General features: G+C 40.1%; 1 protein-coding gene across 2 annotated transcripts in view; it reads left to right on the forward strand.

Annotated features, from left to right (window-relative positions):
* The window catches only part of PLCL1 (phospholipase C like 1 (inactive)), a 321,929-nt gene that overhangs the window by 277,124 nt on the left and 25,636 nt on the right, over positions 1-19,169 (forward strand). For both annotated transcript variants that reach the window (XM_045847614.1, XM_045847613.1), the window contains exon 5: positions 2,043-2,152. In XM_045847614.1, the coding sequence (XP_045703570.1) occupies positions 2,043-2,152 (110 nt within the window). The remainder of the gene's footprint in view (positions 1-2,042; positions 2,153-19,169) is intronic.

Here is a 19,169-nt window from a genome sequence, read left to right on the forward strand (position 1 = left end):
TAAAATGCAAGATTTTTTTCCCCCCTGAAAGTTTGGGCGCATTGTACATGGGAGTGCATTACACACGGCAAAATACGGTAAGTCTTTGCTTAGTGCACAGTGTATATTAGGGGGCTGAGGTCTGAAGAGGAGAGGTTCCTGAATCTGCTCTTGTGGTTTGGGAGCCCGTCCAGACCTCTTACTGCTGGTGTGGAAGCTCTGGTTCCACATTGCCTCCACATTACCTCTCATTTTTACAATTTGAACCATAATCCTTCTTATCTTCTAGGCCTTTGCCTCATTTGTTCGTCCTATTTTAGAATGTCCTTCTTTTGAGGATGGGATGGGTTACATATCTGTGAGGGCACACCTCTATTTATGTTTATCTTCATCCAAACCCCACACTTCTAATTTTTTTGGATCCATGTCTCCTTGATCCACACACACGATAATGATTATGATGAAGATGATGACAGTAATGACAGTTGCTTGCTACATATGCGCATACACATACACGTACACGTACACTAAGCACATACACTGTGTTAGTTCTCATAACAACTCTGCAAGGTAATCATCATCATATCCAATCTACACATGAGGCATCAGAGATTCTCTGAGATTGAGTGATTTACTGAAGATCCCAAATTAAAACGTGGTAGAGCTTACCTTTGAAGCCAGACCAGACTTTAAACATGGCGCTCTTCCATGACTGACAAGCAGGCTTCCATGTTTTGCTTGACAGGAAACACAAAAATAGTAACACCAAGTACTTACATAATGCTCCTCTGTGCCTGGCACTGCTTTGAGAGCTTTGCATGTATTCACTTACTTAGTCTTCACCATAGCCCCCTTGAGGCAAACACTCCTCTTATCGCCATTTTACCAGTGAGAAAACAGAGTTGTGGAGTTCCAGAGACTTGCTCATGCTCACATACCTGGTGAGTGGTGGAGCCGATCAGTGTTAGTCCAGGCTCCACAGTCATGCTCCACCAGGTGCGGTGTTTGAGATGTTAGCACCAGGAAAGTTAATGCGGTTTTAGGCCGCATTAATAAAAGCAAGTAGCTAGAATAAGTAGGGTGGTGGTAAATCCCCTCCTCACGTGGGCTGCCTCCAGCCCACTCTGATAGATGTTCCTGGTCTCTGCAAGCTTCACTCTGGGAAGTTATGTAATGCAGTGGCCCTGCCTGGATGTCATCCTTAAACAAAAGACATTATTAGTAAGATGAAACATATTAGAATGTTTAATCTGGAAAAGAGAAGACTCTAGTGGGCTTTAATATCTTTCTTAAAATATTGAAAGGGCAGCTCTGTGGAAATGAGATTAGACCTTGTTGGTCTGGGTCTAGTTAGCACCAAGGAGTGAATTGATATTCCAGGGAAGAGAGACTTTGGCTTCATATCGGTCATAGCTCTTCAAAGATGGGCTGAGCTGTCCATAGGAAATGATGATGCCTATCCTTGAAGTTCTAAGACATAGGCTGAAGAAACAGATTGTGCTGAGGTGATTTTTTTTATAGTATTCAAGCTTGAGAGAACGGTTGAGCTAATAATCACTTTAAGGTCATCCCCAAATCTGAACCATTTGGGTGTTTCCAGGAATGCTATTTTTTAAAAAAGCTTTTTATTTTTACTCAACATTTATTAATTACCAGTGTCACTATTGTGGGCTTACGGCCCTCTGTCAAGCCATAGGGATGGTTCGCAGGAAAAGGGAGATATTTGCATCCATCACATATGGTTGCCACTCACACATTATACCACTTTATAAAAAAACCAGGAGGACAAACAAGATGGATGTAACTTATTCGAAGAATGTGCTTCTTACCTTCTCATGTCTTTGTTTGTGGCTCCTGGTTGTTTAAAACGTAGTTTAGTTTAATGCATTGACTGGCTTCCCTGAAGGACAGCCATTCAGTGGGGATGAGCAGAGTGGGGACAATGGTCTAACTTAGGGATTTAGAAATTATAAGAAGACAGGAATGGGAAATTACATTTTTGCTTTATAATATGTTAAAAAAATGCTTATTTCTAAGAATTCTTCCATGGTCTCTTTTCCAAGGGATGGAGTTCCACGAGGAACTTCATAATCTGGGGACAAAGGAAGGCTTGAAAGGAAGAAAACTCAACAAGGCAATTGAAAGCTTTGCTTGGAACATCACGGTGTTGAAGGTAGGTGAAGTGCCTAGGTGCCCCTTTCCCTTTGTTTTATTTTTTTCCTCTTAATCTCTTCAGCATGCAAAGAAGTATCAACAGTTAAATACACTGATTTGCATTTTGAAGTAACATGTGCCCTAATCACCAGGTTCATGCTCTAAGTGCATACCAGGATCGACATGCTTTCTGCCCTAGTAGCACAATGAGGTTTGTGGTGCAGTCAGAGGACAGCACGGCCTCATTCTGTTGCCTGGTGTCTGTGTGTGTGTGTTCGCACTCATATGAGCACTTCTGCTCGAGTCGGTGTAGCTGCTCTTGTCCGTGAGAACAAGGCCAAATGCTGCAGGAGAAGAATCCACTGCTCGAAATGTGGAAGAGCCTTAAATGGTTGAAGATTGGAACTGTTTAGGATTATTTTATTTTAAGGACAGACTTTATAAATACACTTATTTCTGCAAATAGCTGTGGAAGTCATTTTCTTGAGATTAGATTTGCTCCGCTGAATATTAATTTCAGGATTTTAAGTAAAGATGCCAGTTTTCATATTTTCTTACGTGAAAGGAGAAGTGTTTTAGGCAGTTGGAATAATTTGCTTTTGACAGTGTGATAGGAGAAAAACAGCCACAATCAAAATTAGTCATTGCTGACATTTAAAGAACACACACTGTGTGCCAGGTGCTGTTTCGTAAGGCTCATACCAATGAACATTTTAGTGCTCACAACAACTGTATACTGTTATTATTCTCATTGTACAGGTAAGAACACTGAGGCATTGAAAACTTATGTACATTACCCAAGGTCACTCAACCAGTTAATGGTGCAGCTGGAGATTGAACCCAGGTGGTCTGCTCCAGAGCCCGTGTCTTTAACCTGCTCTGCAGAGGGATGATGCACATGTGTATGTGAAAATGCTGGGGGATCTGTGAGCCATACTGCAAATGTATAGTAAACATTCAATTCACAGATACTTGTTAAGCCCTGCTGTGTGCTGGGCTCCGTGCTAGGCATTGGGGATCCATGGAGTACAAAAGACGTGCAGACCTTGACCTTATGAATTAACAGTCTGGGGGCCAGAGCTGGGGTGGGGGGGTGGATAAGCACCATTTGCTTCATGGGCAGGGCAGAGCTACCATATCACTATAAAGAGAAGCTCATTAAAACACTCGAGTACAACATGAGAGTGTGAACCTGATACAAATGCTCTTTGTTCAGCAAATATTTATGCAGGGTTATTAATGTGCTGACCCCTGGGGAAGGTGCTGGGATCCAAAGAGCCAAAGAGCCAAAGGCCTGGGCCTCCAGGACTAGCCTACAAGGCTTGACAGACCTATAACTAACAGTGACCATTGATTATTCAGCACTTGATGTGTGACAAGCACGCGTGGCTAAGTAGTTTATATACATTTCCCTTTGGCTCTTCACAACAAATGTGTGACCTTGAAACAACTCCTGTTGTTTCTAATAACCGATCTCTCCCATCTCACAGACAAGGGAATTGAGGCCTGGGGGGTTTAAGTGTCTTGCCTTCAGCTAGTGAATGGCAGAGATGAGATTTTAACTTATGCCTGTGGTTCCCACCATTGCCCTGTTCTGTCCTGTAAAACTTAATCCAGGAGCCTAGAGCATGGGTGGGAGCACAGGGTCTGTGTGCAGATCATCTGGTGAGGCTTTAGCCTAGTCACGTAATCTCTCTGAGGGTGATAATGATATCTACCCTCAAGGTTTAGTGAGGATTAAGTGGGGTGGTACATGCAAAAGGCCTAAGTCACAGTTTGGTGGGCTTGTTGGTTGGGTTTCCCTTCTGCACACCCTGGACAAATGATCTCCTTGGACTTTGAGATTTTAGCTGACAAAGAGCCTGGGCTCTGTGGAGCCTGTTTATTTCTGGGGTATCTCTGAGAAGATGCTCTTCTGTCTAAGACTCTTCCTTTATTTCTGTATCTTAGTTCCTGCTTTTTCTGCAGCCTTCCTGTTGATGTTTCAGAGCTCCTAAAAGTTCTCCAATAAATGCCCCTTCTCTTAAGTTTATGTGAATCCATTTACATGGGTTACAGCAGGTTGAATTAGTAATGACCACACTGCTAGGATGTAATCACTGAGTTAGTCGGACATGGCAGGGGCCACCAATAAAATTCTGCATTGCCTGTTGAGAAGGTTTCCTTACACACTAATTTATACAGGTACCCCCCACTATCTAGGGGGAGGCAGGAGAGATTGACCAATGTTGGCTGAATGTGTGGGTTTGGGCAGCTAAAAATATTTCATTCCTATGTAATTCCCAACAAAAAGGCAGGAGTTGACAAAAATGAGAAATGCTCCTCAGGTAAATGGTGGGTTGGAGGCATGGAGTACTAGAAAGGGGCACTGCCTTCAAAGTATATTGGGCTGAGACTATGAAATAAATTCCTTAGTTTTGTGTTTTCTAAAATCTAGTATCACACTAATCTATATTAATAAATGGCAGAGAAGCTGGAGAAAAATTTATAGAAACAAAGATGAATAGCTCTATAATAAAATGACTATGAATTGTGATTATTGTGTTTAAATTTTCCTAAACTGGAAGTCAGGACTTAGAATCCAGCAAGAAGGCTGAAAGCAAGATGGTCCTAGAATATACCATCCATGTCTTTTTCTTTAATTCATAGATTAGCACCACACATGGGCCCAAAGTAAGGGCTTGTTTAGCAGATCTCTTGCATGTCCCCACACTTTTGCCACATGCCAGTATCCAACTATACCCATCCCTTTCCTCTCCCTTTCTTTCTCTTTCTCTGCTCTGAGCACAAAATCCAACTTCTTACACAGCCACCATGTTTGTTTGAGTCGAATGATGCTGCGTGTCTCACAACTCAGTCTTCAGTATCTTTTCCAGATCATCCCTGGACCAGGATAGCTCCGTCGCCCCTCATCCTCACACACGAACAGTTTCTTTCATCCTCTTTTCTCCATCATGGCCTTCGGAAATAAGTTTTGTTTGTTTTTTCACACAATATTAAAATCTTACTGTGGGATTTTTCCTGTTCTTTAAGTCTTCCAGAAAAAGATACTGCAACTTCACTTTATAGTCAACCTGTTATAGTCGGTTGTCATTAATTTTAGAAGTATTTCACTCATGAGAATTCTAAGATCTCTTGGAAAAGAGATAGCGAACTTATAATGTATCCCTGATAAAACCCAATGTGCTATGAAGTGGAATTAACTTAAGTCTTGGGTGACTCCATCCACAGTGTTTTGACTCTTTAAGAATGGTAAGAGCTTCATCACAGTGTGGCCACACCTACACAACCGAAATGCCAGAGAGCCTGAAGAGGAGCATTTCAGTGAGCTTTCCCAATATGTATTTTTCTGACTTGACCTATTGACTGTTTTAAGGAAATAAATCCCATTATCTTTATACTTGTAAAAGTTTGATAAAAATTACTTTTAGCAGGCTCTAGGTGTCAAGTAGAGATACATAGGTAAAAATAATGTTGAAGAGTGTTTATAATTTAATGCATTTCAGTGCCATAAAAACCTGGGTCTCTTTTATAGATTCATGTTCAGTCAATATGCCTAACCTTTTCCCACCTCACTTCTTGGCTTTTTATCGCTGCTTAAGCCTTTGCTCCTTCTGCTTTTACCTTGACAATGCTTTCATTTTCCTTGGGAAGAGCAGAGGCTGATGCATCTGACTTCTCCTCTTTGGGCACTTGGGTTTCTAAACCAGGTAGATTCTCTCATTCAACCCCAAATTTCAGGCACTCACAGCTCTAGGGAATATTACTACATCTGGGAAATTACATGATGGCAATGTAGTATTATCTTTCTAATAGAGCTTGCCAACCCTTTTGAAGTCTCTGCTCATTGCTGAGACAAGAGAAGAATGGAAACAAGGTGATGGGCTAATGGGAAAATAAGTTATTAGGAGAGGCATCCTTCTCTGAAAGACTGAATAACAGCAGGAGTCGAGTTACCCTTCACTGAATGACCATAGATATTCTGAATCATTTTGTGAGAGCCTGTGTAGGTGGGGGGAGGGGCCATCCAACCAGCCTCTGGCAGCCATAGTGACGAAGCCCCTGGGGCCACTCTGACAATTTATAAAGATGAGGCATGTCCAGTGTCCTGTGTGTTGTCCATTCGAAACTCCAGTGGTGTTTCTGGCAGCTGCTGGCTATTGTTGCAGTAGAAGCTGGAGAAAGGCTCAGTTTTCTCCTGAGCCAACTCATTTAGAAAAGAATAGCTATTTATGACAATGTCTCGAAACAGGTCCTCGGTGTCTACAATACATTAATCATAAACGATGCTTTATATTGATATTACTATCAATTATTAAAAAACATAAAGCAAAGTGGTCAAGATTACAGACTCTGGAGCCAGATATGTTCTAGCTGGGTGGCCTTGGGAAAATTCCCTTTTGTCCCTATGCTTCTGAATCAGTTGGGATATGCTAGGTTGTGCTGTGGTTACAAAAATCTGAAAATCTCAGTGACTTAAAATGATGGGTTATTTCTAGCTCCCAAAGTATGTCTGTCACAAGTCAGCAAGGGGTACTTAGGAATTCAAGCTAATGGGAGCTCTATCTTGACAAATACCATAGTCCTTGAGGTAGGGAAGCACAAGTTGGTTTTAAACCCTTCTGCCAAGTAGTGTCACATGTCCCTTCTATTCACATTTGATTGGCCAAATCAAGACAAATGGTCAAATCTGACTTCAGTTTAGTGGTGCAAGGGGGCACTTCCTCCAGAAAGGGAAGCAGATATTGGTGAATATAATCTATCAGCGGCAGATTCCTCAACTATCCCTGTCTCATAGGGTTATAGAGAGGACTAAAAGGGTTAATAAATTAGTGACTAAATGAGTTATAAAGCAATGTCTGGCATATAAAAATACTATTGTAAGTGTGTATTATTTTTGTTATTAATAAAAAGCCTTCAGTACTTACAATGAGCAATTAGGTGATTCTTAAGACATCTGAAATAATTTTAAGAGCAACCCTGTAAAGGTACAGTTATTATACCCATTTTACAGACAGGAGAACTGAGGCTTGGAAGGTTCAGTAATCCTCCATTGGCACATAGGTAGTGAGTGATGGAGCAAGAATTTAACTCAAAAGCCCATGCTGCCAGCCCACTATGTTATATTGTCAGAATATTTATAGCAACATAATAATGATATGTGGGAAGCAGAAAAGTCCCCCTTTCCCTCCTCTGGTTCTTTTGGCTGGGCAAATAATCAAATCAACAGAATGACAGAAAATCTAATTTAATCTCATGTACATGGGAACCCGCATACATGAGAGATTCAGAGATAGAAAGAGAGATAGAAAGGGAGATCTAGGAATATAAGACATTCTGATCTAAAGATGAGGCAGTGTATCTCAGGGGCTTCAAAGGGTCATTGCTTTGATAAGAACAGAGGTTTAGCAGATAGATGTTTACTGTGCCCTGTTGGTGGGTCAAAAGAGGTTATGGAACTTGCCCACAATCTCTTATTATGGGCAAGTTCTTATAACTCAAGTTCCTCTAGGTGGTTAAAGGGAGGGGGCAGAAATTTTTCTTGGGCCTGAAGCTAAAATTGCCTTTAACTCAAGATAATCTGCATAATACTGAGGCATATTTGGGGTGGCTAGTTCTGAACCCTCACAATAGCTTATATTAACTTAGGGCTTTCCATGTATCAAGTATTGTACTAAGTGCTTTATATTTGTTTTCTTACTTAATCCAAAGAAATGAGGGTCTTGTCCAGCTAATGAGTATTCCGATCACTTTGGCAGTGTATTCTTATAGTGCAGAAGGTACATTGAAAGAGTATCGCTTGAGATCACCAATTCTTACTCACCAAGCAACTCTGTTCTCCATTCGGCTTCTCAAGTGTAATTTTTAGTGGAGAGAGAGTGGGTTGACTGAGTGATGTAACTAGTCTCACATGCCTGGCAGTTGGATTTACCTTTGTAAATGAGTCAGTGAATTTCCTTTCTGATCAGTCCATCTTCTATGAACTTGGTTAGCATGAATCAGCTGCTCCAGGCCTGATCATCCCTGAGCAAATGGAGGCTATTGAGCCTCTAGATAGATACCATTGAGATTTGAAAGGAAAAGAAAACTACACCAAAAATACCAAAGCAAAGGGCCAGACCCTGGACCTACCCTGAGAACCTAGATAACTTCCCCCTGTTTCTCTTGGACAGCTTCTCTTTGGTCTAGACATTGCCAGCTTCTACAGATGCAGGAGACAGAGGAAGTTGAAGAGTCTGGACTCTAGCAAAACTTTGCAAAGACCAAACTCGGTTTCCTGTTCCTTCCTCAGCCCACTGCCCCACAGCCTCCGCTCTGCTCAGACCCCCGTCTGTCTCTGATCACCTTCGCTGGTAGAGCAGAAGCCCTGGGCGCTTCTTCCTCTGAGTAACAAATTTCAGATGATTAGAAATGAGAGGTGAAGTCCCTGTCGATAAATGTCCTCAGGCTTCATGGAAAAGAAAGGAGACTCGTGAGAGGCGAAGTCAAAGAAGTCTCCAACTTTGAGAAGCCAACGTTCAGAGAGCTTCAACAAAGCTTTTAATTCTGGTCTGAGGGAAATACTTTGAAAGAATACATACAAAATAACAAACTTTAGGGCTGTAAACTACCCCCCTTTTTTTTTCTGTTTTTTAGTTATCTAAGGGTTTAGAACTACAGGAATTTGGACAACAAGTCTAGAAACCTTCAATTAACTAATATAAGTTTAAATAATTATCTTCTCTTCTCTGGGGCTAGATTTAGCCTCACCTAAAACTGAGATCAGAATTTATGTTGCTAGAGTCCTTAGAGCTCTTTATATTTTTTTGATAATTAAAATTATATTTAAAGTTATAGAATACTTAAAAACAAACAATACAACTTCCTTGACTTTTTTATTGTAACATAGACAAATGTTTCAATTACACTTAAAACCTTTCAAGTTTTACCCCAAAGTGCGCTATGCAGCCAGTCAGGCGCTGTGGCAAGCACGGCTCCCTACAGATGGCTGGGGCAGGAGGAAGGCTGCGGATTTCCCTGCAGACAGGTGCTTTTTCCTGCTGTGACTGATGATGTTTCTTTTCTCCTTGTGGCTCTCAGTTGCCCTTCTAAGTGCTTTGTCCTGGATGGGCTCAGAGTTCTCACGTGCGTGTGGCTACAGCCAGTCCTGAGGCTTCAGGCCATTTTCTTCGGTCTGTGCTTGGACTCGGTCCTGCGCACGACAGCTTCTTCTTGGCAGGTGTGGCCACACACTCCGTTTTTCCCTGGCTTCTTCATGGCCGACTGTGTAATGGGGCAGGTGAAGTTGGTCTCCACATTTTATGATTATGTTTTTTACCCCAATCTTTTTCTATAGCTTAACTGTATTATAGTACTCAAATACATTGGTCGTTTTGCCAGTAAACTTAGCAATAGTGTAAATCTACTTATATATCCTATCTTTTATGTTTTGCTCCCCCACTTTTGATTTTTTTAACCCATGGTGCTATGACACCCTAATTTTACTCCATTTCTGTTTTTACTCTGCACAGCCTCCCACGGTAATCCCTCCCACTGCTTTCTTCTTCCTTCCTGACTGTTCTTTCTGAATGGAGTGATCTATACTTAGCATCTTGTCGGGATCTCTTTTCTGCTTCTTTTTACACATAATATAAAATTAACCAGGATAACCATTTTAAGCATTCAGTTTGATGGTATCAAATACATTAAAAGTGCTGTGCAGCCATCACCACCATCCATCTCCACAACTCTTTATTTTGTAAAACGGAAACTCCACACTCATTAAACAGTAACTCCCCCTTCACCACTCCCTCCAGCCCCCGGGAACCACGGTTCTCCTGTCCGTCTCTATGATTCTGACAACCGTAGGTATCTCCTATAAGTGGAATCATGTGGTATTTGTCTTTTTGTGACTGGCTTATTTTGCTTCAAGGTTCATCCACGCTGAAACACATGTCAGAATTTCCTTCCTTTTTAAGGTTGAATAATATTCCGTTGTAAATGAATACATCATGTTCCTCATCTAGTCATCTGTTGGTGGACACTGGGACACGTTCATGCTCTAACTGTTGTAAATGATGCTGCTGTGAACCTGTATGTACAAGCAGCTGTTTGGGGGCCTGATTTCAATTCTTTTGGGTAAAAATCCAGAAGTGCAATTGTTGGATGCTATAGTAATTCTATGTTTAGTTTTTTTTTGAGGAACCATTGCTCTGTTTTCCATATCAGCTGTATCATTAAACATTATCACCAGCAATGCATGAGTTTCAATTTCTCCACAACCTCGCTAACACTGATTTTCTGTTTTTTTGGTAGTAGCCATCTTAATGGTATGAAGTGGTATCTTATTGTAGGAAAATTTGCGTTTTACTAATGATTAATGATCTTGAGCATCTTTTCATGTGCTTATTGGCCATTTGTATATTATTGTTGGAGAAATATCTGTTCAAGTCCTTTGCCCATTTTTGAAAATTTTTTAATGGTGGTTTTTGTCTTAGAAGTTCTATATATATTATGGACATTTATCCCTAATAAGATATTTGATTTACCAATATTTTATTCCATTTTGTGGGTTGCCTTTTCACTCTGATATTTCCTTTTGATGCACAAAGTTTTAAAGTTTTTATGAAGCCTAATATGTCTAGTTTTTCTTTTGTTGCCATTGGTGTCATATCCAAGGACCACTGTGAAATCCAGTGTCCTGAAGCTTTTGCCATATGTGTTCTTTTTACGAGTTTTATACTTTTAGGTTTTACAGTTAGGTCTTTGATCCATTTGGAGTTAAGTTTTGTATATGTTTTTCAGTAAGGGTCCAAATTCATTCTCTTTTATGTGGATATACAGTTTTCCCAACACCATTTGTTGAAACGACTGTTATTTCCTCATTGAATAGTCTTGGCACTCTTGTCAAAATCATTTAAGTGTATACACAAGGGTTTACTTCTGGGACATCTATTATGTTCCTTTGGTCTATGTGTCTGAGTTTATGCCAGCATCAAATTATTTTGATTGCTGTAGCTTTGTAGTAAGTTTTTGAGTACTCCAGTTTTGTTCTTCTTTATATACATATATTTGGCTACTCGGAGTCTCTTAAGATTCCATAAGAATTATAGAATGGGTTTTTCTATTTCTGCAAAAACATCATTGGGATTTTGATAGGGATTGCACTGAATTTTTGGATTGCTTTTGATAGTATTGATATTCTAACAATATTGCTTTTTTTTCTTGGGCATATTTGAAAACAAAGTGATCTTTTATCTTTTCTATCATTTTGCAAGACTGCCCTGCAGTGAAAATACTCAAACAATATTACAGAGGTTCTGATAACTAAAGTCAGTTTATAACTCACAAAAGTTCTACTCTGGAAATATAGGCCACAGTCTGTTAAACATAGGTGGTTAAGTCCTCTATCATTAGCAAATTGCACAGAATGGACCACGTAACTAATTACTGCTACAAGATCTACCCGACTGTGTGTTCATGTATCTAGACAGCCGGCTGTGTATTCCTCTGCTGAGACACTTACCTACCGACCTAAAGACTTTCTTGTATTGTTAGGCTAAGTGTGCCTAACAGCCAGTGGAAAGAATGTCGGGTATCAATCTAGTCTCTATCTTCTCTATGCTACATTTATTTTTCAATTTTTTAATTGATTTTTAATTTTTAGATTTCTACCTATTATATGCTTTAAAAATAGAATTTGGATTTTGGCAAGCAGTTCTAGTACTGTCACGCTGGTAATGTTTGGTGACTGGAACTGGCAAAGGACAAAATAATGATGACGCCAAAACTGAGGGTCTGATTAGAGTGGCAACCGGTTCAGTCACATTCAACCTGGCGAGCCCTAGACTCACCTGTGGTCTCAGCCAGCTGCCACGCAATGCTTGTCCTTTACCACTGGGAAAGAGGGTTGCAGGTGAGAGAGAATGTTGAATCAGGTTTAGAAAAACATCTTCAATCTCATGTGTCAGACCATTGCCTCTATATACAAAATAAAATGTTATTAGACCTTAGGAAGTGAAGAGTATACATGTAGAAGGCTTAACATCTACCCCCGGGGTTTTATAAGCTAAGTTTGATATATTTATACTTGGGCTAAGGGTCTAAAACTCCTAGACACATTTTAAGGACCTTGTTATTGTTTGGCTTACTAGTCCAGAATAAATACAATTCTCTCCCATCTTAGGAAGGGGATTTTATTTGTTTACCCTCAAACATTCATAAAGAAGAAAGTACAAACTATAAAAGAGGCTTCTAATCCATAATTTGGCAAAGAGTAATTTGTGTGTGTGTGTGTGTGTGTAAACCCAAATCCATCCACTCAACAAATATCTATCAGTTCCTCAACGGGCTAGGCCGCGTGCCTGGGAATGCAGTGCTGAATGAAAACGGGGGCCCCTGCTCTCACAGAGCTGACAGTGTAGTGGGGGAGGCAGTCACGTAACAATCACACACGGCGTGCTGACTTTGTGTCTGTGATCAGTGTCCTGAAGGAGAACTTGGGTTTCAGCCTAATGGGAGAGGTCAGAGAAGTCTTCTATGAGGAAGTACCAACTGATTAGAGAATAAATATCTTTAGCCTTTCATGGATTCCAAAACCCTGCCTTGTATCTTGATACTTGAGTGTGGTTGCCAAAACTATCTGAAAATGATGGTGAGAAGAAAACAAGTCAAAATAAATGTGCTGGACTTTCTCAGCTTGGTCTGGGAAGTTCTTAAATGTCTGCCTGGATCATTTAATTACCATCCATTAGCATCCTCACTAATTTGTCATTATATAAAATCTGGTCATGAGTCACAATGTTAATTATAAGTAAATTTAATCCCCTACCTTCTAAAAATAATAATCTACAACAACCTTCCATGTCCATATGCATCCATAAAATTCATTTGACATTATAGTTGCAGAAGAGAATGTTATAAGGTTTGTTTTTGAGAGATTTCTGTGACTTAGAGTTGAAAAGATTTGGAGAGAGAATTATATAATATAGAACACTAGCTGTATTAGCTCTAGAAAAAATGGCAATTAAAAAATAATATGTCTGTAACAACAAAAAGTTGCAAATCTAAAACATCACTTCAAATGGCTCGTGTGCAGCACTGTATGGCACTGTTTGGATGGCATGCTAATTCTTCTTAGCAATAAGGAGGCTGCTTACGTAATGTCCAGATTTCTGCCTTGGAGGGTTGCACCCCAGCTGTGCCTCCCAGATGTTTAGTAGAGATAAAATCCAGGCTGTGGACACGATTATGGAAGCACAGACTGCTCTCCTTCATCTCCAGTATAACTAAATTTAGTGTCTCTGGGAGGTGTACTTATTTTTTTTTTAGATGAAAGCAGCATTTTATAATGAGTCTGAATAATTCACAAGTGTCAGAATCTTAATGAATTGATGCATCACAGACCAGAGGTCTTGGCTCTAATTTGTGATATTCTGGAAGGTCTTACTTTTCTTGCAAGAAAACTTTCTTTAGAGAAAATGTGTTTCTTACATGGTCTTAGTCTAAGGTGAGTTTAAAGCTAAGGTGACTTTTATGTCTTAACTCTATTAACTATTTCCTATAATGGTATAAGAGGAAAGAAAATATTGGTAATGAAAGTGTTTCATTTTTAATTTCTTTTTTCCCTCATGCAATGACATGCTTATATTGATTTTAGAGAGAGGAGAAGGGAGAGAGAAAGAGACGGAAAGAAACATTAATGTGAGAGAGAAACAGTAGTTGGTTGCCTTTTGTGTATGTCCCAGGGGGGGACTGAACCAGTAACCTAGGCATATGCCCTGATTGGGAATCAAATCCACAACCTCTTGGTTTGTGGGATGATGCCCAACCAACTGAGCCACACAGGCCAAGGTTATTTATAATTTCTTACAGCCTTTTAGGATTTTTGGGCACAAGCTCTTCTACATACCTTGTTACTCTAGGGGGAAGAAGATAGGATACAGTTAATTAATTTCCTCATTCTTAACCAAATCAGAGTGTAAGCCCATGTCTCTGAATGTACGTGTAAGTGTGGTATGTACATTGTCAAGTAAAAGCAAATCCAGATTTAAGTAAAAAGAAATTTTATTTGAAAGAATTATTGCAATATGTGGAAGGAGATAGCTGCAATATATAAAATCTTCCATGAAACCCCTAAGTTTCCCAAAGGTCAGGCAAAAGGGCTTTATCTTTTACTGGGAGGATCAAATAAATTCGTAACTGGGATGGAGAGTGGGTGGCTGGGTGAGGTGAGCACCAGAGGCCATTAAGAAAGGGCTGCGTGTTGGGGGAGGGGTCAGGTTCTGGGGCTTGACGCGAGGGAGAAGCTTAACTGAAGTTTGGCCAAGTCAAGGAACGGGTCTTTTGTCCAGTCCAACTGCATCATTTCTGAAGGGGAACTTGTAGGATGTGTGTGTGGCTGTGGCACAGGTAAACAAGAGGAGCATCTGTGAGTCCTATCTAAGTCATCTGGGGAGCGGAAGTTTGTGCAGTAGCCACTTTCTAGAACACAGAGAGTGGGGGAGCACAGGACACAGGCAAAGTTTTTAACATTTGTCAACATGCATGGATACATACATAAATGTGCATGTAAAATGTGTGTATTTATACATGTACACACATGTAGATACCTATCTGTATATGTATGTCAGATATAATTTAGTTTAAGAATAAAGAAGTTAGATGTTACTCTTTTGAAGTCATATTGAAAATACCATAATGAGCAGCCAGAAAATTTCCTTTACTCCCAAAGTGGTTACCTTCCAATTTAATTAGACTTGTTTTATTTCAAGTAGGTCCAGTGTGCTCAAATATACATCATGGATGAGATTACATACTCATAATAGTGGAGTGGAAGGTGGGGAAGACCTCCCACTCACCTTATTTGCCACTTCTTGCAAAATAATTTTGTATCATTCATCAGCCCCCACATATTAGTGATACTTGAAACATTTGTAATAAGTGAAGGGACCTATTCACCAAAGCAAAGTAATTAGGAACTTAATTTTCCTTCTAAGGAAAAACCCCTGGCTTTATTAAAAGATTAGCTATACATATTTATAAAAATCCCCTTGGATTTTTAAAAAGTAAGTTTAGATTTATAAAAAATTGTACACATAACGACAGTTCAGGAAATTATTGACTAAGGCTAGAGACATTTTCATCATCATTCTTATTCTAATCATCATATTAATTTTTTGAATAAGGTAACTTTTGGAAGGAAAAGACTTCCTATCACAGAATTATGAGTTAGAATTGAGGCTTAGACTTTTGCATTATTAAATGATGTTACAAAATCAAGTAGGTAGAAGCTGCTTGCTTTTCAGAGACAAAGAAGAGTACATGTTTCTTCCTATCTGAAGAGCGTCCTTTGGTTATGTAGAAAAATACACTAAGCCCTTATGATTTGGTTTGTAAATCTGCCAGGACGAAGTTATGTGTTCTAAAAACAGCCAAACTCTTTGAGTGTTTATTTATAAGATGCTATTCTCAATGGACATTTGAGTCAATGGACTCAGGAGTTGAAAGTTCTTTAATTGCTTCACAATGTATTCAGGATTAAAAGATTGCCATCTAAATCTCTCTGAGGTATCCCTAATCACCTAGAATATTCTAGATCTCCCTGTTGTCTGCTGCTCAGCAGCTGGTATTATGGAATGACTAGAATAACATTGGTTTGTGGATCCTGTGGGACCAAAAAGAAGTTCTTGATAAATTACAAACAAATTCACTTTCAGAAAGTTGAGCTTTTTGTTTCTTAAACATGCATATACATTAAAAGATGTATTTCTCATATATATTTAAAATATACTAAAAACCCTAAAAATGTGGCCTGGGTTTCAGAAGTTAATTCTGATTATCTTGGGTCAGAAAAGTGGATTTGTCTCACTGTAATTTTCTATTTCTTGTAATTTCCAGATATAATTGAGTTTCACTTTTTTTTAAAAGACACACACACACACACACACACACGAGGGAAAGTGGAGTGGTTTAAAGAGCCACTTGCGTACTCTGTTTGTTCATTATGGAATCAGTACTTCATTCCTTCAGTCGACCTGGATGAGTACATTTTCAATATCTGATGTTGACACTCAAGACCTATTGACAGTTCATTTGCTGGTGAAATCACGGCTGGTTGCACACTTCCTCCTTACTCTCTTCCCTTCCAGATGGTTCTTTATACTTACACTTACTACACATGTTGTAGGAAACAGGCTCTATTGTTTATTGTGCATTTGATATCAACCCAGAAACTTATATCTAAGACTGCTAAAAATGAAGCAGACGTGTAAATGTGTGTATGAAAAGTGTGTTTTAGTAATAACTTTGTCCTAATATTAAATCTGAACAAATGAGACTAAGGATTCTTAACAATGTGTATTGTGTATCCTCTGAGTCAGCCCATGGAGTCTTTTTATGTAATCTGAAACCAGAGAGGGAAAAAGCCAGCCATTTCCTTCCTGTTCTCTCCAATCTCCGATGCATTTTGCTTGGGGGAGGAAGAGTGGCATTGAAAGGAACAATTATATATATACAGCATGTGTGTTTGTGCGCATGCACGTGCATGTGTGTGCGTGTGTGTGTGTTTCAGCCAAGCACTCTGGTTTTTGTATTCAACAATCCACTTATTAACCCCACTCATTGTGGGCTCTGTAATAATACATGCAGATATAATAATAACAATGTTGGTGAAATAACATCTTGTGCTGAAGTTCGGTTATCCAAATTTTTGTTCTCGTGAGCAACATAAATATATCTATAACAATACAAGGACAAGCACTGCCAGGTTGGATTTTGCATCTCTGAATTTTGGAAAGTACTTCCTTAGCTACTGAGTCACAGTTACATCACTCAGACTGCATTATTTCAGCGCTCCTTCACTGGATAGCCACCACGTTACAGATTATTGGGTTTGCCTCTGAAGTATTATTTCATCTTAGAACTTCCTCTCTGGTAAGAGGGAGAGGGAGCAAAGAGTGAAGTGATTACCACTGTCTTTATTTTTTAAATAACTGCTGCTTGGAAGGTCATTTCCTTTGTCAAGGATTCCCAGGAAGAGTTTCCACAGGAGATCCTGAACTGCAGCTGGTCTTGAGAATTAATTACATAAGACTAGGAACTGCACTGAAGTTAAACATCAGTACAACCAAAATCATATCTTCTACACCACTGCAATCATAATCATAATTATTATTGTTATTATTTGCAACACAGGTTTTAACAATCTGCTTTCTGCATTGGCCCTAGCTGTCACATGCTACCACGTAAGCTGTGCACTACTCGGCTCTAGGGGGCGCCATTCCCTTTGACTCCATGTGAATGATACCTTCTAGATTTGCCATGTAGCTGTCAAGAAGTTGTCAGTCTAAGCATTTTCCTACCTCTAGCTTCTGTTTGTTTTCCATGAAGTATTTTGGGGTGTCTTCAAGTAGTTTTTTATTTATATTCATTGTAATTAATGTCTGCTACATTGGTTTTCCTCATAAGTTTGCATTTACTAGAAGTCATAGTAACTTCCAAAGGATCCATGTGCAGGGGTGTGTGTTTTTGTGAACCTGCCATTCACTTGTATGTTGAAGCAAGGTGAGAAGCCAATGAACCAGGGTGCTCTATACATCAGAGGAGGACAATTTTGTTTGTAGCTTAGCTGTATCTTTGATTGGTTTTGACAACCAAACCTGGTTGGTTCAGTTTGTAACTCCAGATGACAGAAACTGAAGGCATGGGGGAAGTAACATCCAGTCCTCTTTTCAAGTCTGCTACAACCTTCTTGTGGAAAAATATTTAATTAAAAATGTTGATATTCAGAGAAATGCTCTGAAATCACTGAAGGGGACTGAAAAACAAATTTACAAAAAAACGTTTTTGATAGCTCAAGTAGACTTGAGTGAGACAGATGTTTTGATGTTTGTCCGTCGTCTGTAGGGAATAATTCCAAGTTCTTGGCATGCATAGGAGGTCCTCGGTGATGAGGTCTTTCCTTAGTTCTGTACCTGCTCATTTCCTGCTCCCACACTCCCACGGCCCTGTGGTTCTTGGAACACGTTGGGCAGTTTCCCAACTCCATGCCTTTGCACATGCTGTTCCTGCCTATTGTACTGTTTTCCCCTCTGCAGTCGGCTGACCAGCATCTCCTCATCTCTCAAATTCAGCACAAGTGTTATGTTACCTTTCCAGGGAAAGTTGCCCTGCTCTTTTCCCTCCATGCCCTTCATCTCCCAATTCTCATCAAAACCAGACAGTCAAACCATGTTTTTGTGCTAGTACCTGCGGCTTCTGCACACTTTCATCCTTGTGTGCCCCATCCTGACTGCCTGCGTGTAATGCTTGTCCTTTCCAGCTCCTTCAGGGGGCACCGTGCCTTAGCAGGGTGCTGGGCTGAAACTGAGAAAACGGGATTACAGAAGCTGAGCGAGTTGTTTGAGATAACAGAACTCACTAGTTCAGACGTGGACGGGATGCAGACCTTGCTCTGTGTGACTTTAAAGCCTCCTTTTTTAACAGCCACGGTTGTGGTGTCCAGTATCACTGTTTGATGTCTCTGTGCCAATTACTTGGCAAGATGGGCAGTTTTGCTGTGCTTAGTCCCTTTATTTTTTCACAGGGCTGGTGTTTTGACCTCTTCCTTCTTCTCTGTGCCCCTGGGAAGTTTCATCTTCCCCAGCCTATTCCTACTCGGGCTCATCCTTTCCTGACAGGGTGTTCTGCCTTTACAGAACACAGGCAGGTGCCCCTGTGCACAGGACAGGCAGTTGGTTTTAGCTTTTTCTCTCAGTAGTCCTAACACCCACCTTTACTTTTTTTCATCCTCTGGGTGTCCGACTTCTGTCTGTCAGGCAACCAGTGACTATGCTCAGGGTTTCTGGAGAGGTGCGTTGGTTTCGAGATCACGGCTGCCGCGCCTTCCAGCCACGTTCCTCTGTTCGTGCTGTGTACGCGCAGTGTGCGCCCAGGCACACAAAAACTCCAAATGCACATTTCATATAGTTTTTGGTGGCCCTGTTCTGCATGTCCCAATTCTGGTGCCCACGTTCGGTTTTTCATGATTACAAGCGAAACAGCACATGCTCTAAGTT

This window comes from Phyllostomus hastatus, unplaced genomic scaffold (assembly GCF_019186645.2).
Source record: "Phyllostomus hastatus isolate PE091 unplaced genomic scaffold, TTU_PhHast_1.1 phas_contig_57, whole genome shotgun sequence".
Lineage (NCBI taxonomy): Eukaryota > Metazoa > Chordata > Mammalia > Chiroptera > Phyllostomidae > Phyllostomus > Phyllostomus hastatus.